The 26,367-nt window shown below is 44.1% G+C and overlaps 1 protein-coding gene across 4 annotated transcripts in view; it reads right to left on the bottom strand.

The window, feature by feature from the left end:
- Positions 1-26,367, bottom strand: part of TNFRSF10B (TNF receptor superfamily member 10b) — a 49,347-nt gene that overhangs the window by 2,858 nt on the left and 20,122 nt on the right. For 2 of the 4 annotated variants that reach the window (XM_063607158.1, XM_003823586.6), the window contains 8 exons: positions 19,654-19,759; positions 7,766-7,879; positions 6,617-6,728; positions 5,535-5,608; positions 5,337-5,447; positions 4,727-4,758; positions 4,141-4,293; positions 1,197-1,269 (listed from right to left, as the gene is read on the bottom strand). In XM_063607158.1, the coding sequence (XP_063463228.1) occupies positions 1,197-1,269; positions 4,141-4,293; positions 4,727-4,758; positions 5,337-5,447; positions 5,535-5,608; positions 6,617-6,728; positions 7,766-7,879; positions 19,654-19,759 (775 nt within the window). Of the gene's footprint in view, positions 1-1,196; positions 1,270-4,140; positions 4,294-4,726; positions 4,759-5,336; positions 5,609-6,616; positions 6,729-7,765; positions 7,880-19,653; positions 19,760-26,367 lie in introns of all 4 variants that reach the window. The other 2 variants (XM_014345891.4, XM_063607157.1) reach the window with 1 other exon arrangement.

Raw genomic sequence — 26,367 nt, forward strand, 5'->3', positions numbered from 1 at the left:
GAAAGCCACAGAGACAGCCAGGTGAGTTGGGACTCAGAAAGGGCAGAGGATCCCACATCAGGCCCAGAACCCAAGGCGGGGAACCTGGAGAGCCCCGTGTGTGGGTAAACCTGCCGCTCCAGTGCCCACCCGCTTCCCATCCACAGAGAGCGCGCCCACACTGCCTGGCCTCCCCCACGCGCAAGGCACTGCGGGGAGTCAAAGTCGTCAGAGAATCAGCCCTCATACAGGGCTGAGAACCCACCAGGGGAGTATGGATGGACGTTACAGAGGCAGAAAGTAAAGTGGGTGAGAGTCCGAGGGAGGGAGAGAGAGTGGCTGCAGCGGGAGCTCAGAGGAGGGAGGAGGCTGCCTGGGCTGCGCTTGTCATGGGAGCAGGTCCCAGGGCGGCCACTTCTGCGTCTGTGGAAAGCACAGGGCCTGGGACAGGGGACCTCTGTTTTCACCCAGCTCGGCCTCACTTCCTGGGGCTGGGGCAGAGCTAGGTGGAGGCAAACAGACTCTGAGCAAGAAGTGAACCCAAAGACCGAGCAATGCTGCCCAGATCTCGGGACGATGAGGGATTAAATGAGACGTGTGTGCAACATGATGCACCTCGCCGTCCTCAGAGATAGACAGGGTCAGTAACACGAGGCTACGTTTTCCAACAGCCTTATTTTAAAGGACATCAGAAACAAGTGACATTCATTTTAATGTATGGTACTGAATATATTTAAAATATAATTTAATATACAATCAATACACAAAAATTATGAGTGAAATATTTTCCACTCTTTTTTGCATTAAGTCTTTGGAATTCGTATGTAGTTTACACAACAGCTCTGCGAATTGGGCTGAGGCACAGGTCAAGAGCTCCTTAGCCCACTGGGGTTAGTGGTGCTGTGCAGGACAGGCCAGCCCCTCAGGAGGTCCTCAGGGGCAGGCGGGGGCTACATCAGGCCCTGAACAAAGGAGGAGAGAGGATGAGGGGACGGACAGAGTCATTAGGGTCAATGATAGGGTGCAGAGAGGATGAGGTAGAGTGGGGAGAAGAGATGGGAGAAGACAGTTTAGGGTCCAGATGGTCTATAGCACAGGACCCACGGCTTCCAGCATGGAATACTCTGGAAGAGCCCTCTCACCTCTGGGGACAGCAGTTAGGACCCCTGTCCCTATTCCCTCCATTCCTGCTGCATCTCCAGGAGCAAAACACTTACTCTCAGTGGGATCACCTTCATTCGCTGGAACCAGCAGCCTCCTCCTCTGAGACCCTTCAGCTTCTGCCGGTTCCTGTAACACATAGTGGGGAATGTCCTGGTCAGAGCCAGGAGTCCTACAGTCCAGTACTGACCCCGACCACCAGCCAGCCCTGAGACCTGCAGCATGTCACTTCCAGAACATTGTTCTGAAAGGTCTGGCAACAAGACAGGAAACAAAGGGGCAAGACTCTCGGAAGGAGGCCGATACAGCAGTCAATATTTTAGATTAGGAGTCTATATTTTTAAAACCCCAAGGTTTAATTTGTAATACTTAAAAGTGAATATGTCCTGATGATTTTTTTTTTTTTTGAGACAGAGTCTCACTCTGTCTCCCAGGCTGGAGTGCAATAGTGCGATCTTGGCTCACCGCAACCTCCACCTCTGGGTTCAAGAGATTCTCCTGCCTCAGCCTCCCAAGTAGCTGGGATTACAGGTGTGCACCACCATGCCCAGCTAATTATTTTATTGTATTTTTATATTTTTAGTAGAGACAGGGTTTCACCATGTTGGCCAGGCTAGTCTCAAACTCCTTACCTCAGATGATCCATCCGCTTCGGCCTCCCAAAGTGCTGGGATTACAGGCGTGAGCCACTGCACTTAGCCCTGATGAATGTTAAACCACATAGCAGAGGCCAGGCATGGTGGCTCACACCTGTAATCCCAGCACTCTGGGAGGCTGAGGTGTGAGGATTGCTTGAGCCCAGGAGTTTGAGACCAGCCTAGGCGACATAGCGAGATCCTGTTTCTAAAAATAAAATAAAATAAAATAAGCTGGGTGTAGTGGCACAAAACTGTCTGTCATCCGAGCTACTCAGAAGCCGGTAAGTCCGAGCTTACTTGGCCTTAGAAGGTCAAGGCTGCAGTGAGCCATGATTGTACCACTGCACTCCAGCCTGGGTGACAAGAGTGAGACCCATCTCAGAAAGAAAGAAAAGAAAAGTAGCAGCAGACATAATAAATTAGAAAATGGACTTACAAGAAGACCCAAAATGCAAAGAAACAGCTTTGATGAGGAATAGGAAAAATTTATCTGAAATAAACTCCCAAATCTTGATTGAGTCATAATAAAACACTTGACTTGAAATATTATCTTCTTTGATAATAAAATTGAATGTTGAAAGGATCTCAATCATTCCTAGAACCATGTATTAATTTAAATTAATATTTTTAAAGTCTAGTGACTATGTGGGTGGGGGAGTGCTGGAGAAAATCTTATAATTCTAAATTTTATCTAATTTTAAATTATAAGATGTGTAAAAATAATTTTGAAAACATATTTGCTGTCTAAGATATTAAAACATATTAGACAGTTTTGTTTGGTGTTGTACATGATATAATCCTTTTCATGTCAATACCACATAAATACATATGCATTTATGTACCTAGATGGTATATGCATAAAGAGTTTAGCAAAGAATCGCAAGAAATTATCCACCGTAGTTACCTGAAATAAGAAGGGCCAAAAGGCTGGGAAAGAGTAAAGAAGGCTCTTGGTATGATCAAGTTTTTTCATACTCTGGTGGATGTGTGGCTATGGGTGACCTGCTTTCAAAAAATGATCAGGCCAGGCAGGCATGGTGGTTCATGCTTGCAATCCCAGCATTTTGGGAGGCCAAGGAGGGTGGATTGCCTGAGTTCAGGAGTTCGAGACTAGCCTAGGCAACATGACCAAACCTCGTCTCTACAAAAAATACAAAACTTAGCTGGGCACGGTGGCACATGCCTATAGTTCCAGCTACTCAGGAAGCTGAGGTGAGAGGATGACATGAGCCCAGGAGGCAGGGGTTGCAATGAATTGAGTGCCACTGCACTCCAGCCCAGGTGATAGAGCAAGATCCTGTCTCAAAAAAAAAAAAATCTTCAAAGTCATTAATAAGCATGGAGGAAGTATTGGCATTGTTCATTTGTTTCCTTTTAAAATCTCTTTATTTAAAAAGAAAGTGGTACAGATGCAAGGAAGAAACAGAAACAGTCTAGGTGGAAGAGATCTCTGCCCATATAAACATCTGACATTTTCAAGGATAAGATCTAGTTTTTGTTTGTTTGTTTGTTTGTTTTTTTAAAAAAGAGTGAAGAGGAAGAGAGAAAAAAGTAAACATTTGACATGTAGCAAAGGAGGTGGCAAAAGGGCAAAGGCAGGGGAAAAAGGAAGAATTGGTTGCTAAACGGGCTTGGAAGAAGGAAACAGAGACTCAGAATAATTCAGGGAGTTTCTCAGCTTATATTGAATCAAAAATTCAATTCTGTTTAGATTATATTGCTGTATGTTAAAAATCAAATCATTAAAAATAAAACACTGCAGGAAACTGGATAGTCTCATCTTATGTTCGAGGGAAGGACTTTCAGTGCTTACGAGCAATGAACAATAAATATATATATAGATTTCCTGCCTACTCAATATCATATCAAAACTGATGGATTGATATGAACTGATTGTGTGCGTGTCTCCAATACAAAAGCCCTTTGTGCATCAACTTGGAATCCTACTTTTTGGAAGCTGCCCTACGAACTTTGAAATATGTTCAATGTAATAACAATTTCAGAGTAAATTTAAAACTCCTGCTGTTACAAGCAAGGGCTCCCTGAGTTCTGTTAGGAGCACACGATGGAGACTGTGCAGCCTTATTCACTCATCAATGAACACTGTGACCCCCACTCTATGCCTGTGGAGCTCCAGGCTCGGGGGACACAGCAAGGACAGGACAGGGAGTAAGAAGGAGATGTCCTGCAGACTGGCACGGTCACCACCTCAGTGCAGCTGCTCCATCCCCTGCAGTCCCCTGGCTCCTTCAGGTTCCATTTCCTCTGGTCCAGGAGAGCTAAGGCACTGCCCTCTCCCACTGTCTACGAAATCCCAGGTGAGCAGCAGGCCAGGAAACAAAATGATCTGTTCCCCACTCACCGGCAGATGCTCTGACTCCCCTGGGGACATGTTGACACCTGTTGGCTCTGCTGGCTCCTGGACTTCCATTTCCTGCTCAGGGACCTGGGTGGGCTGCAAGATACTCACGATCTCATTGAGGGCATTGTCCTCAGCCCCAGGCCGTTGTGAGCTCTGGAAAAAGACATTGGGAAGGCAAAAAGCCGACTCAGGAGTCCACACCTAGGGCTCGCTGCAGGGTCCCCAGTATGCAGCTGCACCTGACATCCCCACCCCCTCTCAGAGAGGTCACCGCAGGCAGCCCAGACTCGGCACATCCAGGACCTGCTGCTGGGGCCAGGCCCCCAGTGCTGTGCTCAGGCAGACACCCCATCCCTAGGGTGCAGGCTGTGGGGTGAGGATGTCACCTGGGCTGCAGCAGGGCTCACCAGCCTATGTGGTGCTCAAAATGGCCATGTGTCCCCCACAGTCAGCCCAGAGCCCCCAGGCCACTTCAGAGAGTCAGGGCAGCCATGAGGACAATGGGGACCCGCCCACCCAGGTTCTGCTGTCCCAGGAAGCAGTTCCTGAACCCCTGAGCCCCCAGCTCCTGGAGAAATCAACTCACTCTGTCCACACGCTCAGGGTCCCCACCACCACCTAAAAAAGAAGGAGTCTCCTTAGCAGGCGGGAAGGGGCCCATGAAGCACCCCCCTCCCAGAGGACAGTGGGGCACAGGGCTGGGCTGGGGGCTGGGACACTGGACAAGGAGCCCTGGGGCTGGGGACAGGAATGGGGCCTTACAACTCAGAGACACCCTGAGGAAGGGGGATGAGAAGGGGAACTAGAGTAAAAACAAACACGTGGAAAATCTCTGGTTCTGCTCTGACCAAGGCTGAAAAAATCCCACGACCACTTCTCATCCTCACCCTTGTCACCCAGTTGAGGAGCCGACTGCCCCCTGCCTGGCTGGGCCTGAAGATGGGAGGAACTGGTCCTGCCCTCCTGGACTTGGCTGGGAGATGTGGGGACCCCCAGACCTGGGAGAGGGACTGATGAGACTAGGGTCCTGGGGGGTACACGGGATGTGGGGATGGGGGTGACCACGAGGAGGAGGATAGAGCCAGGCTGGAGGCACTTAGACTTGGGGCAGGGGCAGGTATTTCTGTCTGTGGGAATAGGGTGGGAGGGGGCAGGGCAGAGAGTGCCCTGTGCCCCCGCCCTCAGCCAGCACCTACCTGAGCAGATGCCTTTCAGGTAAGGAAGGACTTTCTTCCACAGTAAAGACTTGCAAACAAACACAGCCACAATCAAGACTACGGCTGCAACTGCGACTCCTATGATGATGCCTGAGAGAGAACAGGGAGAGGCAGGAGTCCCTGGGCTGGTAGTCACCGTCTCCTCCACAGCTGGGGCTTCCCCAGTGTGCTTTGTACCTGATTCTTTGTGGACACATTCGATGTCACTCCAGGGTGTACAATCACCGACCTTGACCATCCCTCTGGGACACCTGGGTACACACAGGGAGGGAGAGGGGGGACTCTTGATGGAAAGCTGGCCAGGTGGGATGAAAGAGGAGCCACCCTCCCTCCCCAGTGTCCCTGAGAAGGTGTCAGGGGAAGGACAGTCTCCTCGTGTCTGCAGGGGGTCCCCCAAGCTCCCTTGTTGAGGCTGGGGAAGGGTCTGAGCGTGTGCACTTCAGCCCCTCGGCCTCCCTGCTCTGGGGTCAGAGCTGCAGTTCCAGGAGCCTTCTGTGCTGGGCGCACACTGAGCTTCCCTGGGCTGCAGGGGAGGCCTGCGTTAGGAAGAGCCACACTCCAGGGGAAGGTCACAAGCCCCTGTGGCCACAAGATGAGTCCGGTCTTCCAGTCAACCACAAAAGTGAGCTCTTGTCCCCAGCTGTCTGCCCATTTCCCCCAATCACAGCAAATACTAGGGGGCCAGAGAAGAGCAAATTACTCTTGGCCCCTAAAACCCAAATAGGGAAAAGACAGGTCTTACTGAGGGATCAGGGGCCAGTGGTGAGGCCGGCTGGGTGGGCTCAAGTCCTCATGGGAACTTGAAGGAGCTCCACCCCATGGCCTTATTATGCCTTTTGTGGGCCATGGGCACTTTTGTCTTTATGGACCCCTGCATGCATAAAAAATATTTAAAAATACATTTTATTGCTGAATTGGTATAAAGATGAATATATGCCTGGCTGCATTCTACTCATTCTTCTTATTTCAAGAGAAATTAAATCATTTCATGGGCCCCTAAAATTATCATGGGCCCCAAGTCATGGCCTTCTGTGGTCAGTGAACAAGTCAGCCTGGTCAAGGGGACTCGTGCTGGGGAGGGGTGGAAAGAGGCTGCTGCAGGGGGCAGGGGTGGTGACATGCAGAGGGACCAGGAGGGGCAGTCACAGGCTCAAGGATGCCCCATGGGGGTGCTGTCAGGGGAGAGACAGGGGTACAAGGAGACTTGGGTCTTTTTGGGGTTCCATGGAGCTACTGGGAGCCCCCGGCTCCTGTCTCACCCTGTGCGGCACTTCCGGCACATCTCAGGAGAATCTTCTTCCCGGAAGGTGCCTTCTTCGCACTGACACGCTGTGTTTCTGGTCGTGGTGCAGGGACTTACCTCCACTTCACCTGACGACAGAGCACAAGGTTTTGGGAATGTGTTTTCCTGATGTGTCCCTTGACCCTTCCTCCCCACCCCAAGACCCTGCTACTCAGCTCAACTCGGTTTGCCAAGGAGTTCTGAGGGCCAGTTTCTGCACCAGCACACTTATGGCTCATTCAGGATACCCACCCTTCAGCTGTCACTAACACTCGTTGAGTCATACAAAAGGACCACAGTTCATTATTTATTACATTAGATTAGGGGAAAGCATCATTTAGGGGACAAGCATCGTTTAGATCGCATGGCCAGTAGCAAGGGAAGTGCAAGGCATCACCTGAGAGACTGCAAGGAGAGGAGCCCTTGGGGGACTTCCCCAAGGCCCAGCCTGCTGGGGAGGAGGGAGAGGCCTGAGAACCTGAAGGGTGAGTGAGGCCGAGCACCTGCCAGGAGCACAGAGCCCAGGGGAGAGAGCCTGGCCCCAAAGCAGACCTGTGCCACCGCTGATATCCAGCCCCGTCCACTTGGCCCAGCTCATGGCCCCACCCCCTTGCAGCTGACAGTTTAAAAGATTTCCTTACCATGTAGCATACATTATACAAATAATTTCTGTATTATTATTATTTTTATTAATTATTGAGACAGGGTTTTGCTCTGTTGCCTGGGCTGGAATGCAGTGGCACAATCTCGGCTCCCTGCAACCTCGACCTCCTGGGCTCAAGAGATCCTTCTGCCTCAGCTTCCTAAGTAGCTGGAAATACAGGCACGCACCACCATGCCCGGCTAATGTTTATATTTTTGTAGAGACGGGGTTTCTCATGTTGCCCAGGATGGTTTCAAACTCCTGGGCTCAAGTGATGCCTCCCAAAGTGTTGAGATTACAGGCATGAGCCACTGTGCCGGGCCTGTTTTATTTATTAAAAAGCTCAAAGACAAAATCATGGAACATGGTATGATGAAGACCAAGGTGGACCAGAATCTAGGTCTCCTGATCCCATTTTAGCTACAACTTTTATGTCATCACCCCGCATTCCACCTTTAGGCATGGGGTCCATATGTTCTGTACCTGAATCACACCTGGTGCAGCGCAAGCAGAAAAGGAGGTCATTCCAGTGAGTGCTATAGTCCTGTCCATATTTGCAGGAGATGCAATCTCTACTGTCTTCTGAGATATGGTGTCCTGGGAGGGGAGAGAAAAGCCAGTGAATGAAATGTCACAGGATTCCCAGAAGCTGGCAGTGGTGGCTGGGGGACTCCTCTTTCAGGGATGTGTGGAACCATAAGAGGGAAATCTCCTCTACCTAGCTTGGTCAGTTCATCAATTCTGCATTTACACACCTTAAACCAGCACTGCCAAAAGAAATATAAGCCACACATTTATTTATTTTATTTTTTATTTTTGAGACGTAGTCTCACTCTGTCACCCAGGCTGGAGTGCAGTGGCGTGATCTCGGCTCACTGCAACCTCCGCCTCCCGGGTTCAAGAGATTCTCCTGGCTCAGCCTCCTGAGTAGCTGGGATTACAGGCACACACTACCACACCTGGCTAATTTTTGTATTTTTTTAGTAGAGACAGGGTTTCACCGTATTGGCCAGGCTAGTCTCGATCTCCTGACCTCATGATCTGCCTGCCTCGGCCTCCCAAAGTGCTGGGATTACAGGCGTGAGCCACTGCACCCGGCCTATTTATTTATTTATTTATTTAGACAGGGTCTTGCTCTATAGCCCAGGCTGGAGTGCAGTGGTGTGATCTCAGCTCACTGCACCCTCGACCTCCCGGACCCTCCCTCTCCCCCCCACCCACAAATAGCTGGGACTACAGGTGCACACCACCACGCCGGTTTAATTTTTTGTGTACTTTTTCTTGTAGAGATGAGGTTTCACCATGTTGCCTAGGCTGGTCTCAAACTCCTGGGCTCAAGTGATTCACTCTCCTTGGACTCCCAAGGTGCTAGGAATACAGGTGTCAGCCACTGTGTCCAGCCCACATATGAAATTTAAATCCATACTCAGCACATTAAAAAAAGTGAGAAGGGGTGAAATTAATGTTAATAATGCATTTTAATTTAATGTACCCCAGATAATATCACTTAAATATGTAATCCACATAAAACATTGAGATATTTTACAGCATTTTTTTCATAGTATGTCTTCAAATCCTGTGTATATTTTAACTCATGGCACATCTCAATTTGCAGTAGCATATTTCTTTTTTTTTTTTTTTTGAGACGGAGTCTTGCTCTGTTGCCCAGGGTAGAGTGCAGTGATCTCGGCTCACTGCAACGTCTGCCTCCTGGGTTCAAGTGATTCTCCTGCCTCAGCCTCCCGAGTAACTGGGATTACAGGCACCCGCCACTGCACCCGGCTAATTTTTGTGTTTTTAGTAGAGACGGGGTTTCACCATCTTGGCCAGGCTGGTCTCGAACTCCAGACCTCGTGATCCACCTGCCTCACATATTTCAAGTGATTGGCAATCACATGGGCCTAGGGACTACTATATTAGACAGTGCCATCTTAGACCTTTAAAATGCACAGAAGAATGTTCTAATACCTGTTCTGAATGAGCTCCTAGCCAGTGGAAGATACACCAGGAGCAGAAGTCATACAACAGTGGGAAAAGCCTTCAAAATTAAAGCTCACACCATCAGCCATGGGAAGAAAACGGGAGGAATCTCTATAGAGTCAAAGAATGATCCAAAGAAAGGGGGACTAAAGCTGCCCTGGAATGAGGATATGTTTCAAAATTGGAAAGTGTGAGTCCCGCCAACTCTGCTTTTCTTTTACCAGATTGTTTTTGGTCAATAAGTCTTTTTAATTCCATACGACTTTGAATATAAGTTCTTCCATTTTTAAAATAACACCACTGAGATTTTGGTAGGGATTTCATTGAATCTGTATATTGCTTTGGGTAATTTAACACCATTTTGATCTATGAACATGGAATATCTTCCTGTTTATTTTGCTTTTTAAAAATTTCTTACAGCAATGTTTGATAGTTTTCAGCGTAAAAGTTTTGCAGTAGCAAAGAACAATCCAAAAAGGAAATTAAGAAAACAATTTCATTGACAATGACATAAAAATGAATAAAACATTTAGGAATAATATTTAACAAGGAGGTGCAAGACTTTTAAAAAACATTTGTCTGCATATCCAAGAAACTCAATGATCTCCAAGCAGGATAAGTTAAAAGAGAACTACACTGAGACACATTATAGTCAAATGGACAAAAGCCCAACACAAACAGAAAATCCTGAAAGTAGCAAGTGGCCCACTCAGTATGTACAAGGGAACCTCAATAAGGTTATTAGCTAATTTCTCACCAGGAACCATAGAGGCCAGAAGGGAGTGGGTAACATATTTAAAGTGCCAAAAAACAAAAACACAAGCATACAAAATCCTGCAACCAAGAATTTGATATCCAGGAACATTATCATTCAAGAATGAAGAAGAAATTAAGACATTCTTAGATAAATGAAAGGTAATGGAGCACATTACTAGTAGATCTGCCCTGTGAAATGCTAAAAGGAATCCTTTAGGAGGTAATGTAATGACATTAGATAATAGCTCAAAGGCATACGAAGAGATAAAGAACACTGGAAAAGGTAACTATTTAGGTAAATATAAATGCTGGTACGCAGCTACTTAGGCTGCTATAATAAAATACCATAGACCAAGTGGCTTAAACAATAGACATTTATTTATCATAGTTCTAGAGATGGCCACCATCTTGCTGTGCATTTGTGTAACCTCTTCCTTGCACACACCAGAAGAGGGGGGGAGAGAGCAAGCGAGCGAGAGAGAGCAAGTTGTCTGGTGTCTTTTCTTAAAAAGGCACTAATCCCATCATGAGGGCCCCACCCTCATGACCTCATCTAAACCCAATTACTTCCCAAAGGCACCATCTCCAAATACCATCTCATTGGATGGTAATGCTTCAGCATATGATTTTGGGGACACAATTCAGTCTATAGCACAGTATTATGGTACATTTGGTTTGTAAATCCTCTTATTTACTTATATGATTTAAAGAGCAAATGCAGAAAACAATAATTACAAATTGATGTTAATGGGCACACAATGTACAAGGATGTGATCTATAACAACAAGATGGAGGAGGAAAGACGGAGAAGTACAGGAGCACAGTGTTTGCATACCATTGAAGTTATGTTGTCATTACTCAAACTAAGCTCAAGTCCATCTCAGAAAGGGGCCAGTGGGTCCCCAAACCCATCCTGTCTGATTTCCTCATTTTAGTATGTGTAATTGGAATAGACATACTCAGCAGCTGGCACAATCCCCACCTTCATTCCCTGACATGTGAAGTGAAGACTATTATGGTGGAAAAGACCAGGTGGAAGCCACCAGATTTGCATTTACTTAAAAAAAATAGTAAATCAAAAGCAATACCAGATGGGCATGGTGGCTCATGTCTGTAATTCCAGCACATTGGGAGGTCAGGGCAGGAGGATTACTTGAGGCCAGGGGTTTAAGACCAGCCTGGGCAACACAGTGAGACTCCATCTGTACACACACATACAAAATTATCCAGGTATGACAGTACATGCCTGTAGTCTTAGCTGCTCAAGAAGCTGAGGCAGGAGGATTGCTTGAGCCCAGGAGTTCAAGCTGCAGTGTGCTATGATTGTGCCACTGCACTCCAGCCTGGGTGACAGAGTGATACCCTGCCTGTAAAGCACAAAAAAACAAAAGCAATACAACATTCCTGGAGGGATTGCAGAGATCATTACCACCATCCAGGATGCATCTGTGGTGATTCCCATCACATGCCCATTGAACTTGCCTATTTGGCCTGTGCCAAAGACAGATGGATCTTGGTGAATGACAGTGGATTATCATACGCTTAACCAGGTGGTGATTCCAGTTATAACTGTCCCAGATATGGTTTCATTGTTTGAGCAAATCGCCACATCCCTGGTACCCTGGTACCTGGTATGCAGGTGTTGAACTGGCAAATGCTTTATTGGTCATACCTGTCAATAAAGACTCCCAGAAGCAGTTTGCTTTCAGTTGGCAAGGCCAGCAATATACCCTCACTATCCTGTCTCCGGGATGCATCAAATCGCAGCCCTATGTCATAATTTAGTTTGCAGGTTTTTTGTTTTTTTTTTAATTAAACAGAGTCTTGCTCTGTCTCTCAGGCTGGAGTGCAGTGGCATGATCTCAGCTCACTGCAACCTGCACCTCCTGGGTTCAAGCAATTCTCATGCCTCAGCCTCCCAAGTAGCTGGGATTACCCATGTGTGCCACTACATCCAACTAATTTTTGTATTTTTAGTAGAGATGAGGTTTCACCATGTTGGCCAGGCTGGTCTAGAACTCCTGGTCTCAAGTGACCCATCCACCTTGGCCTCTCAAAGTGCTGGGATTACAGGCGCGAGCCGCCACATCTGGCCTGCAGGGATATTGATGGCCTTTCCCTTTCACAAGATAACACACAAGACGATCCATTATACTGATGACATTATACTGATTGAACCTCATGAGCAAGAAGTAGCAACTATTCTAGACTTAATGGTAAGACATTTGCATGTCAGGGGGTGGGAAATAAATCTGACAAAATTTCAAGGGCCTTCTACCTCAGTAGAAGGACAACAACTGGGAAACAAATTCCTAGTTGTTGAATGATGTGGCACATAAGATATTCCTTCTCTTCTAAGATATTCTAAGATAAAAGATAAATTGTTGTATCTGCCACCCCCACCTCCCTACAACCAAGAAAATGACACAATGCCTAGTGTGCTTATTTTGATTTTGGTGGCAACATATTCCTCATTTGGGTGTGTTTCTCTGGCCTATTTATCAAGTCACCTAAAAATGTGCTAGTTTTGAGTGGTGCTCAGAACAAGAGAAGGCTCTGCAACAGGTCCAGGCTGCCGTAGACATTTTTCTGTCACTTGGGCCATACGACCCAGCAGACCCAACGGTGCTTGAAGTATTGGTGGCAGACAGCAATGCTGTTTTGAACCTTTAGTAGCCCACTCTAGGTCAACCACAGCACATGCCCTTAGGTTTTGGAGCAAAGACTTGCCATCCTCTGCAGATAACTACTCTCCTTTTGAGAAACAGCTCTTGGCTTGTTTCTGGGCCTTAGTGCAGACTGAATGGTTAACCATAGGCCACCAAATTACTCTACGACCTGACTGCTCATCGTGAACTGAGTGTTATTTTGCCTACCAAGCCATAAGTTTGGGCACATACAGCCTAAAGTTTCCATTTCCATTTTCAAATGTAATTGGTATATATATAAAATTAGGCTTAAGTAGGCCCTGAAGGCACAAGAAAGTTACATGAAGAAGTGGCCCAAGTGCCCATGATCCCCACTCCTGCAAAATTACTTTCTTTTGCCCGGCCTGCACTTATGGCCTCATGAGGAATTCCCTATGGTCAGTTGCCAGAAGAAGGTTTACAGATGGTTCTGCACCACATACAGGTAACCCTTAGAAGTGGATGTTTGCAGCATCACATCCACTGTCTGGGACGTCCCTGAAGGACAGTGGTGAAAAGAAATCCTCTAGGCCAGGTGTGGTGGCTCACACCTGTAATCCCAGCACTTTGGGAGGCCGAGGTGAGTGGATCACCTGAGGTCAGGAGTTCGAGACTGGCCTGACCAACATGGCGAAACCTCGTCTCTACTAAAAATACAAAATTACCGAGCATGGTGGCACATGCCTGTAATCCCAGTTACTTGGGAGGCTGAGGCAGGGGAATCACTTGAACCCGGGAGGCAGAGGTTGCAGTGAGCCGAGGTCGCCCCATTGCACTCTAGCCTGGGTAACAATAGCGAAACTCCATCTCAAAAAAAAGAGATCCTGCCACTGGGCAGAACTCTGAGCAGTACACCTGGTTGTTCATTTTGCTTGAGGGAAGAATGGCTAGACATGTAGTTATATACTGATTCATGAGCTGTGGTCAATGATTTGGCTAGAGGGTCAGAGGCTCTGAAGGAAAACTGATAACAAGGAAGTCTGGGGAAGAGGTGTGTGGATAGACCTTTCTCAATGGGTAAAAAAAAATGAAGATATTTGTGCCCCATGTGACACAAATATCTTCACAAAAAGTGATCTTAGCAGGGAAGGATTTTAATAATCAGGTGGATAGGATGACCTGTTCTGTGGCTACCAGTCAGCTTCTTTCCCAGCCATCCTTGTCATTACTCAATGGGCTCATGAACAAAGTGTGCATGGTGGCAGGGATGGAGGTTATGTATGGGCTTAACAATACAGACTTCCCTCACCAAGGCCAACCTGGCTACAGCTGCTACTGAGTGCCCAATCAATAGGCAGCAGAGGCCAACACTGAGTCTCTGATATAGCACCATTCAGAGGGTCAGTCTGCCAGCTACCTGGTGGCAGGTTGATTATTACACTGAACCATTTCTATCATGGAGGGGGCAGCATTTTTACTGGAAGAGAAGCTTATTTTGCACATAGACTTGCCTTCCCCTGCATGCAATGCTTCTGTCAAAACTATCCTCTGTGGACTCACAGAATGCCTTATCCACAGTCATGGTATTCACACAGCATTGCTTCTGATTGAGGGACTCACTTGATGGCAAATGAAGCGCCCACTATAATGGGCCTGTGCTCATGGAATTACTGGTCTTACCATGTTCCCCACCATCTCAAAACTGCTGGCTTGGTAAGATGTTGGGATATGGCTTTTTGAAAACTCATTTACAATGTCAGCTGGGTGGCAGTACCTTGAAGGGCTGCAACAAGGTTCTCCAGGAGACTGTCTATGCTCTGAATTATCCTCCAATACATGCGGTTGTTTCTTCCATTGCTAGGATTCATGTGTCCAGGAATCTAGGGGTGGAAGCAGGAATGGCCCCACTCCACATTACCCTTAGTGGCTTGTTTTCAAAATTTTTGCTGCTTTATGCTTTGCTAGAGCTCTGAGTTTCAGAGGGAGAAATGATTCCATGAGGAGACACAACAGTGATTCTGTGTAACTTGAAGACTGCCACTTGGCCACTTTGGGTTCCTCATGCCTCTGAATCAACAGGCGAAAACCAGTTACACAAACCCTGCTGGCTGGATTGACTGATTCTGAACACAAAGGGGAAACTGAAGGGAAAATTGGACTCTTATTCCACAATGGACGTAAGGAAGAGGATGTCTAGAATACAGGAGATTCCTTAGGGCATCTCTTAGTATTACCGTGCCCTGTGAGTAAAGTCAATGGAAAACTACCACGACCCTATTAAAGCAGGACCACTAATAGCTCAGACCCTTCAGGAATAAAGCTTGGTTCACTCTACCAGGCACAGAGCCATGACCAGCTGAGGTGCTTAGTGAGGGCACAGGGAATACAGAATGCACAGCGAAAGAAGCTTCTTATAAATACCAGCTACAATGACATGACCAGCTATGGAAACAAGGACTGTAATCGTTATAAGTATTTCTTCCTTATTGTGTTATGTGTGTGTGTTTATGTGTAAATATATGTTAAGCAAATATCTGTGTTTTCTTCCTTCTCTTATCCCCTTGTTATGTGACACAAGATATTTTGAATTTATATCGTAGTATTTAAGTATTGTTCACTTTATAGTATTTATGTTCCAGGGTATCAAGGAAAGGAGTAAACACCACTCAAGAACTTTGCATCCTCTTCTGGAGAAAGGGTTAGTGCGTTTTCAGTTGTATACAGGATAGCTGTATTATGTTAGGTGGAAATATAATCTTATTATTTCCATTACTTGGAGATCAAGTATGGTTTAAAAGAATTTCAAATCTTTAAAAATTCTGTATTAGTCAGGGCTCTCTAGAGCAGGGGTCTCCAACGTTTTTGCCACCAGGGACTGGTTTCCTGAAAGACAATTTTTCCACGGACTGGAGTTGGGGGCATGGGGATGGTTTCAGGATGATTCAAGCATGTTACATTTATTGTGCACTTTATTTCTATCACTATTATATGGTAACATATAATGAAATAATTACACAACTCACTATAACGTAGAATCAGTGGAAGCCCTGAGTTTGTTTTCCTGCAACTAGATGGTCCTATCTGGGGGTGATGGGAGACAGTGACAGATCATCAGGCATTAGATTCTCATAAGGAGTGCGCAACCTAGATCTCTCAAATGTGGAGTTCACAATAGGGTTCACGCTCCTATGAAGTCTAATGCTGCCGCTGATTTGACGGCATGCAGAGCTCGGGCAGTAATGCTCACTCATCTACAGCCCACCTCCTGCTGTGTGGCCTGGTTCCTAACAGGCCACGGACCAGTACTGGTCCATGGTCTGGGGGTCAGGGGCCCCTGCTCTAGAGAGATAGAGATTTATCTTAAGGAATTGGTTCACATAACTGTGGAGGCTGGCAAATTCAAAAGGTACAGGATAGGCCAGCAGAGAAGAGTCACAGCTCAGGTCTGAAGGCTGCCTGCTGGCAGAACACCCTCTTTCTTGGTGGAGGTCAGTCTTTTTTCTATTGAGGCTTTCAACTGATTAGATGGGACCTGCCAACATTAAGGGGGTAATCTGCTTGACTCAAAGCCCACTGATTTAAACGTTAATCCCATCTAACAACAACAACAACAACAACAACAACAAAAAACACACCTTCACAGAAACATCTAGGATAATATTTGGCCAAGTATCTGGGTAACCAAGTTGACACATAAAATCAACCATCACAAGTCAACCTTGCTCCATACACATACATGTCCTTAAGATCGACGTCAGTGGTCACACAACGTGCAAGGATGTGATCTATGACAGCAACAATAGAAAGCTGGAGAGATGGAGCGGTACAGGAGCACAGTATTTGGATTGCAATGAAATTCTGCCGGTATTATAAAACTACCTGTTTAGATACTTAAGAAGGTAATTGTAATCTTCAAGGAAACCAGTAAGAAAATAAGTTTTAGGCTAGGTGCATGGCTCACACCTGTAATCCCAACACTTTGGGAGGCCGAGGCAGGTGGATCACTTGAGGTCAGGAGTTTGAGACAGCCTGACCAACATGGTAAAACCCTGTCTCTGCTAAAAATCAAAAATTATCCAGGCATGGTGGCTACTCCCTGTACTCAGGAGGCTGAGGCAGGAAAATCGCTTAAACCCAGCAGCCATAGGCTGCAGTGAGCTGAGATCGCGCCGCTGCACTCCAGCCTGGGTGACAGAGCAGACCCTGTCTCAAAAAATATATATATATCTATATATATATTTAAGATAGATATCTTTAAGATATATACTAAAATAAGTATATATTTAAATATATATTTATTAAATATATATATACAAAATATATATTTAAGAAAAACAGAAAATACATTTTAAAATATGCAGAAAAGAAAAGAAGTGAGTGAAAATGGTACATGCCAAGAAATAAACTAAAGTTTTTTTAAAAGGTGGTAAGGGAGGAACAAAATATATATAAGACATAAAGAAAACAAATAACTGAAGAGCAGAAACAAATCTTTTCTTGTCAATAATTATGTTAACTGAAAATAGTTTAAACTCTGCAATTAAAAGGCAGAGATTGGCAGAATAAGTAAAAACAAACGCAAAAAATAGACCATAATCATCTATATGCTATCCACAAGATTCCTGAATTATTTTTATTAATATTGAAAGACATTCTAAAAAATCCAAATTACACAAATCTTACTTAATAATGTATCATGATACATTATTATCAAAGATAATGTAAGTATCATACATAATCATAGTGATTCATGTCACTGATAAAAATGTGATTATTTAATAATAGTGTTGGGGCAACTGAAAAGGTGGCTGGAAAATAATGTGTCTTCCTCACTCTCCTCTTACTACAAAATGAAGTCCACGTGGCTCAATGACTTAATTACAAAATAGGAAACCACAAAATGACTGCAAAGATATATGATAATTTTTTTTTTTTTTTTTTTTTTGAGACAGGGTCTCACTCTGTCACCCAGGCTGAAGTGCAATGGTGCGATCTCAGCTCACTGCAACCTCTGCCTCCCGGGTTCAAGCGATTCTCCTGCCTCAGCCTCCCAAGTAGCTGGGACTACAGGCACGCCACTATACCCAGCTAATGTTTGTATTTTTAGTAGAAACAGGGTTTCGCCATGTTGCTCAGGCTGGTGTCAAACTCCTGGCCTCAAGTGATTTGCCCACCTTGGCCTCTCAAAGTGCTGGAATTACAGGTGTGAGTCACTGCGCCCGGCGTTATATGGGAATTTTTACTAGAATTTTGGACCCAGCGCAGTGGCTCACACCTGTAATCCCAACACTTTGGAAGGCCGAGGTGAGAGGATCGCTTGAGCCCAAGTGGTTGAGGCTACAGTGAGCTATGATCCTGCCACCGCACTCCAGCCTGGGCAACAGAGTGAAATCCTATCTCAATCAATCAATCAATCAATCAATGCATAATTTCCCTAATCTGTAAGAATTCATGTGACTCAATGATTTAAAAAACAAAAAACAAAAAACAAAACTAACCTCTTACTAGGAGTGAAGAAAACCTAGCAGAACCAGTGTACAAACAGTGTCTGTGTCATGAACAGATTCTTGACCTCATTCACAGGAAGAGAAATGCACATTTCGAGGAGTTTCCACATCTCAGTCCTTGACACTTGCTATGGCCTGCTCCCTGTGGCTGGAAGGGCCATCTCCCCTCTAGGATGGAAGTTCTCCAACTACTCCTGCTCAGCCCATTGCAGTCCTGTCTCCCTGGCCTATCGTCTCCAACTTCAAATCCTCATGGGCTCAGTTGTGCCCCTCCTTCTCAGTATTTACAACTTCTTCCAGGTGGACACCCTCAAGCCAGCGGCTTCAAGCATCACCTATGTGCTAGGGCCCCCAAATGTGTACTGCTAGCCCTGCCACACACTGCCCCCTCAGAGGCCAAGTTACCCTGAGCAGTTGAATTTGGTGCCTCGATTGTCCTCATTCCCCACACGTCATCCATCCACACCCCAAATATGTCTTGAGTCCTTCCTATTCCCGTCCTGCTTCCTGGTCTTGACCCTGGACCACAGCAATAGGAGCATTTACAGATGAGTTTGTGTCTGCTTCACGCTGGGTTCTTCCTTCTCCATGCTCTGCTCCTGGCAAGCCCACACGTGCAATGTGAGGGTCTGCCCTCAGGCAAGCCTTTCCTGTGGCCCTTAGTCATGGAAAAGAAATGCAACTTTGTAAATGGATTTTAAAAGCCACTGCTTGCCACATTTGCCTGCCCTGGAAACCTTCATGCAGCAATCAATTCCTAACTCATACACATGGGGGAAAGGGGGGAAGAAGTGCGAGGCGAACACAACAGTCAAGCACACTTCAGGCCAGGTTCCTGCTGCATCTCTGGGGGCTCAAATGACCTTCCGGGCACCACATAACATCCCAGGGGAGCGCCTCACACTCAAGGCCCTCCACCTGCTTCCTGTCTTGCTCCGGTTCAATCCAGGAGTGGGCACTCAAGATGTACATCTGATGCTGGTGGCCCTCTGCTGAAAACTTCTCAGGGACATCCATCACTCATGAAATAAAATCCAGCTTCATCTGTGTGGGATTTGACCCCACCTGTCTCTCTAACTTCCTAACCCTCCACTCCCCACAGCAGCCCCCTGCTGTTGCTCCATCTTCTCCAACTCCTGCCCCCTGGCAATTGTTCCAGTGGAACCCTCCTAGGAGCACTCTTCCTGGCTCTCTGAACCTCTGGCCCTGCCCTCCTCCGGATGTCAGCCCAAAGTCACCACTGCCTGGAGGCCTCACCAGCCCCATCTCTGTCCCACTCAATTCTCTCTCAAGGTTCCTATCAGTTTCTTTGGCTGTCTCATTCATTTGTGTGTCTTGATACCATCCTAGCAGGAAGGGTCCAGAAGGACAGAGCCTTGAACTGGAGGCAACCAATGCCTCTCTGTGGAATAAAGAACAAGGAAGTGCAAAGGAAACAGACTGGAAGCTCATGGAGACAAGGGGAGGAAGGGCAAGGATTAGAGACCCATCTTGAACATACCAGGTGGACACAATCCCTCTGAGGGGCTGGACCTCTTTTGTTGTGGGGCCGCTCTCTGCTGGGGAGCTAGGTCTTGTTGGGTGATCAGAGCAGACTCAGCTGAGACCTGTGGGGACAAAGCAGGGATGGGCATGAGTGGCTTCCAGACCTCACCCCTCCCAGGATCCACTCACATTCTCTTGACCCCAGGCGCCCAAGCTAAACAGAACCTTCATCTTTCTTGCAGCTCTCACCTCTCAAACATCCTTTAGTGTTTGTTTGTCCCTTCATATTTCAGGGAAGGCCAAGTAACATACACTTGCAAAACTCTTCTAAACACGTTCATTCCAGAAAATGTGGGCAAGGAAAGTTTTTAGAAGAATACACAGACCACACGTGATATTCTCAGCTAAAGACAGCATCCATTAATATTTTGTCTCATTTAGTTCCACTATGTTTCCATAGGTATGCCTATTCTCTCTTTCTCTCTTTCTCTTATTCTCTCTCACACAGACATACACACAGACACACATTTTTATAAATGGGGATTATAATATAGCAAACTTAAAAAATTGGGATACAGGATCAAACATTAAATAGTGAACTTCTGATTTAAAAGGTGCTTGACATATAGACCAGAGAGCCCAGAAATGAACTTGCACGTACAGCCATGTATTGCTCAACACTGTTCTGAGCAAAGGGTCATTAGGCAATTGTGTTGTGTGAACATCAGAAGAGTGTGCTTACACAAACCTAGATGGTGTATCCTATGACACACCTGGCCTATATGGCATAGCCTTTTGCTCCTAGGCTACAAACCTGTGTAGCATGTTACATAATTGCATGGAGCCACCATCATATATGCAGTCTGTTGTTGACAGAAATGTTGTTATGTGGTGCATGACTGTATATGATCAAGTAATTTTTGGCAAAGGTATCAAGACCATTTAATTGAGAGGACAATCTTTTTAAAAATGGTCTTGGGAAATCTAGACATTGACTCATCACAAAACAATGACCTCGAACCTTTAACTTACATGTATACAAAAATTAACTCAAAATGGATCCAAAATCTAACATAAAAGTGAAAACCCTAAAACTTAGAAGAAAACATAGGAACTATTCTTCCTGACCTTGGATTTGGCAATGATTTCTTGAATGTGATCCCCAAAACACAAGCAATATAGGAAAAAAAGTAGATAAATTGCACTATGTAAAAATTAAAAACTTCTGTGCATCCAATGATGATCAACAGTGAAGGGGCAACCCACAGGAAGAGGAAAACATTTGCTAGTTATATATCTGATAAAAGGTTAATATCTAAAATATATAAAAAACTCCAACTCAGCAACAACAACAACAAAAAGCCAACAATGTGATTAAGAAATCAACAAAGAACTTGAATGGTAAAAAGCTCCTGAACAGCCAATGTGTCAAAGAGGAAATCAAAAGGGAATTTTAAAAGTGTATTAGAAAATGAAATGGAAACATAACATAACTAAATGTATGGGATGCAGCAAAAGCAGTTTTAAGCGGAAATGGCAATAAACGCCTACATCAAAAAAGAAGAAAGATCTCAAATACAAGACTTAATGTTGTACCTCAAGGAAATAGAAAAAAGATACACTAAGCCCACAGTTAGCAGAACAAAAGAAATAATAAAAATCAGAGCAAAAATAAATAGAGACTGAAAAAAATACAAAAGATTATCAAAATTCTGTTAGTTTTTTGAAAAAATAAATGAAATCACTAAACTTTAACTAGACTAACTAAGAAAAAAGAAAGAAGACAAATAAATTAAATCAAAAATGAATGAGAAGGCCAGGTGCAGTGGCTCATGCCTATAATCCCAGCATTTTGGGAGGCCGAGACGGATGAATCACTTGAGGCCAGGAGTTGGAGACCAGCCTGGCCAACATGGCAAAACCTCGTCCCTACTAAAATACAAAAAAAAAAAAAAAAAAGAAAAAAGCCAGGCATGGAGGTGCACTTCTGTAATCCCAGCTACTTGGGTGGCTGGGGCACAAAAATCGCTTGAACCTGGGAGGTGAAAGTGGCAGTAAGCTGAGATCGTCACACTGCACTCCAGCCTGAGCAACAGAGGGAGACTCTGTCTCAAATAAAAAAAAAATGAGACACGTTACAATGCATACCACAGAAATGCAAAGGATCATATGAAAATATTATGAACAATTATATGCCAAAGGATTGAACCACCTGGAAGAAATGGATAAATTTCTAGACACATACAACCTACCAATACTGAATCATGAAGAAATGGAAAATCCGAACAGACCAATAATGATTAAGGATATTGAATCAGTAATGAAAAGTCTCCTATCAAAGAAACACCCAGGACCCAGAAGGCTTCACTGCTGAATTCAGCAAAACATTTAAACAAGAACTAAAACCAATCCTTTCTAAACTTTCCCAAATAAATTACAGAGGAGGGACTACTTCCAAACTTATTTTACAAGGCTTGCATTACCTTGATACCAAAGCCAGAACAGAACACTGTAAGAAAAGAAAATTATAGGCCAATATCTCTAATAAACACAGATGCAAAAATCTTCAACAAAATACCAGTAGACCAAATTCAATAGCTCATTAAAAGAATCATTGACCATGATAAAATGGAATTTGTTCCTGGGATGCAAAGATGGTTCGACATATGAAAATCAATAAATGTGATACACCATATTAACAAAATGCAGGACAAAAACCATATGATCACCTCAATAGATGTAGAAAAAGCATTTGACAAAACACAACATTCTTTCATCATAAAAACTCTAATCAAATTAGGTGTAAAGGGAATGTATCAACACAAAAAAAGCCTTATATGACAAGCTTACAGCTAATATCATACTCAGCAGTGAAAAGCTGAAAGCTTTTCCTTTAATATCAGGAACAACACAAGGATGCTCACTCTCACCACCTCTTTTCAACATGGTACTGGAAGTCCTAGCCAGAGCAATTAGGCAAGAAAAAGAAAAGAATTATTAGGTATTGAAATAGAAAAGGAAGAAGTAAAATTGTCTATTTGCCGATGACATGATCTTATGTATAGAAAACCCTGAAGACTCCACCAAAAAACTGTTAGAAATTTGTAAACAAATTCAGTAAGGTTGTGGGATACAAAATCAACATATGAAAATCAGCAGCATTTCTATATATTAATAATGAACTATATGAAACAGACATTAAGAAAACAAACCTATTAAGAGCAATGACAAAAAAAACTTAGTAAATTTAACTAAGGAAGTGAAAGACCTGTATGTTAAAAACCGTAAAACACTAATCAACAAAACAGAAGAGACAAATAAAATGGAAAGAGACACAAATGCATGAAAATAAATGTTCATGACTTGGAAGAACTAATATTGTTAAAATGTCCATACTATCCAAAGCAATCTATAGGTTCAATGTAATCACTATCAAAATTCCAATATCATTTTTCATAGAAATAGAGAAAACAAACCTAAAATTCATATGCAACCAAAAAAAAAAAAAACCACAAATAGCCAAGGCAATCATGATCAAAAAGTACAATGCTGGAGGCATCACCCTACCTGATTTCAAACTATACTACAAAGCAATAATAATTAAAACAGCATGGCACGGGTATAAAAATAGACATATTGACCAATGGAACAAAATACAGAGCCTAGAAATGAATCCACATAGCTATGGTCAATTGATTTTTGCCAAAAGTGCCAAGAATATACAATGGGAAAAAAAAGTCTCCACAATAAATGGTGTTAGGAAAGCTGGATATCCATATGCACAAGAATGAAACTGGACCCTTATCTTACACCATATACAAAAATAAACTCAAAATGGATTAAAGACTTAAATATATGACCTTAAACTATTAAACTACTAGAAGAAAACACAGGGGCTAAAACTACACAACATTTGTCTGGGCAACATTTTTTAAAATTTGACCCCTACAGTGCAAAAAACAAAAGCAAAAATAGACAAATGGAATTATATCAACATAAAAAGTTTCTGCAGAACCTGAGGTCGGGAGTTCAAGACCAGCCTGATCAACATGGAGAAACCCCATCTCTACTAAAAAATACAAAATTAGCTGGGCATGGTGGCATGCGCCGGTAATCCCAGCTACTCAGGAGGCTGAGGCAGGAGAATCGCTTGAACCCAGGAGGTGGAGGTTGCCATGAGTCAAGATCATGCCATTACACTCCAGCCTAGGCAACAAGACTGAAATTTCATCTCAAAAAAAAAAAAAAAAGTTTCTGCACAACAAAGGAAACAACACAGTGAAGGAATAAGCTACAGACTGGGAGAAAATATTTGCATACCATACATCTGATAAGGGTTAATATCTAAAATATATAAGGAACTCAAATAATTCTATTCAAAGAGAAAAAATAATCTGATTACAAAATGGGCAAGGGACCTGAGTAGACATTTCTCAGTAGAAGACACACAAATGGTCAACAGATATTTGAAAAAAAAACTCAACATCACGAATCATTAGGGAAGTGCAAATTAAAACCACAATGAGATATCATCTCATACCTATCAGAATGGCCATTATCAAAAAGATGCACGATAACAAGTGTTGGTGAGGATATGGAGAAAAGGGAACCCTTGCTTACTGTTGGTGGGAATGTAAATTAGTACAGCCATTATGGAAGGCAGTATGGAGCTTCCTCAAAAAACTAAAAATAGAATTATTATATGATCCAGCAATCCCACTTCTGGGTATTTACCAAAAAGATTTGAAATCAGTATATCAAGGAGATATCTGCACTTCCATGTTCATTGCAGCTCTATTTACAACAGCCAAGTTATGGAATCACCTGTGTCCACCAACAGATGAATGGATAAAGAAAATGTGGTATGTAGACAATACAGAATACTATTCAGCCTTTAAAAAGATAAAAATTTTGTCACTTGAAACAACATGGATGGAATTGGAATACATCATGCTAAGTGAAATAAGTGAGGCACAAAAAGAGAAATACTGTATGTTTTCATACATGAAATTGAAAACAACGAGGCTGGGCACGGTGGCTCATGCCTGAATCCCAGCACTTTGGGAGGCCGAGGTAGGGTGGATCACCTGAGGTCAGGAGTTCGAGACCAGCCTGGCCAACATGGTGAAACCCTGTTTCTATTAAAAATACAAAAATTAGCTGGGCGTGGTGGTGGGCATCTGTAATCCCAGCTACTCAGGAGGCTAAGGCAGGAGAATCACTTGAACCCGGGAGGCGGAGGTTGCAGTGAGCTGAGATGGCACCATTGCACGACAGCCTGGGCAACAAAAGTGAAATTTTCATCTCAAAAAAAAAAAAAAAACAACTGAACTCAGAAGCAGAGAATAGAATGGTGGTTACTAGAGTCTGGGCACGGGGGAATGGGGAGATGATAATCAAAGGTACAAACCATTGGTTAGACAGGAGGAATAAGATTTTTGAGATCTGTTGCACAATGAATGTAGTTAATAACAGCATATTGTACATTTCAAAATTGCTAAAAGAATAAATTTCAAATGTTCTCCCCATAAAAATGCTAAGTATTTGAGGTGTTGGACATATTAGCTGATTTAATTATTCCATATTGTATTCATAAATCATAACATAACTTTGTACCCTATAAATCCCCATAAATACATACAATTTATTGGGAGTTGCCATGTTGCCCAGGCTGGTCTTGAACGTTCGCCTGGGCTCAAGCAGTCCTCCTGCCTCAGCCTCTCAAAGTGCTGAGATTACAGGCATGAGCCACTGTGCCTGGCTGTAATTTCTTAATTTACAATAAAAATTTTTTAAAAATTTTAAAAAGGGCAAAGGACTTGAAAGACGTTTCTCCAAAGAAGATAAGCAAATGGCCCATAAGCACATGAAAAGATGCTCAACACCACTAACGTCTACTATGTTAAAAACAGCAGCATGGAAAATAACAAGTGCTGGTGAGGTGTGAAGAAACTGGAACCCTCGTGCCCTGTTGGTGGGAATGTAAAACGCACACTGGGAAAAACAGTATCGTCGCAGGCCAGGTTTCACTAACTGAGCCCTCCATCACAATTGTGTCAGTACTGACTGGGTGGTTAAGTTAAATATTAAAAGCTAAAAAAAGCCAGTGCCCTTATATAAAGTCTGGGATGTAACAAAACCCCACCAAGAGTTTTGCCTAGGCCTTTCCTGGGCCTTAAAGCATGACAAAATAATGAAGGAATTCTTAACAAGGACTCATTTAGGATTAAACAAGTTTTACTGGGGGTCTGAAGAAAATCCCCAGGCCTCCAAAAACAAGTGTGTGGGAGGGCTGAAGGAACTCCCCAAACCTCCATGATTTAGCAGGAGACAAGGTAAGGGTAATCACCCCAGCACCTGGCCCCACTTAGATTAAGTAAATTTACTGAGGCTCCAGAGGAAGGTCTTCAGGACTCAGACCTTAGTTATAGATTCAAAGAAGTTAATCACTTATGTCTTTAGATGAAGGCACACTTACATGTAGGCATATAGCTTAGAAGGGATATAAACTCTGAAAAGCTTTCTGAGTTGGTCTGGTGATAATTTCCAGGCCTTCTCCTTGTAACCAGTTACAGAAATAAAAACTCTCTTCCTCCCCAGTTCACCTGCATCTCATTATTGGGCAGTGAGAGTCACCTGCATCTCATTATTGGGCAGCGAGATTCACCTGCATCTCATTGGGCAGCGAGATTCACCTGCATCTCATTATTGGGCAGCGAGATTCACCTGC

This window comes from Pan paniscus, chromosome 7 (genome assembly GCF_029289425.2).
Source record: "Pan paniscus chromosome 7, NHGRI_mPanPan1-v2.0_pri, whole genome shotgun sequence".
NCBI lineage: Eukaryota > Metazoa > Chordata > Mammalia > Primates > Hominidae > Pan > Pan paniscus.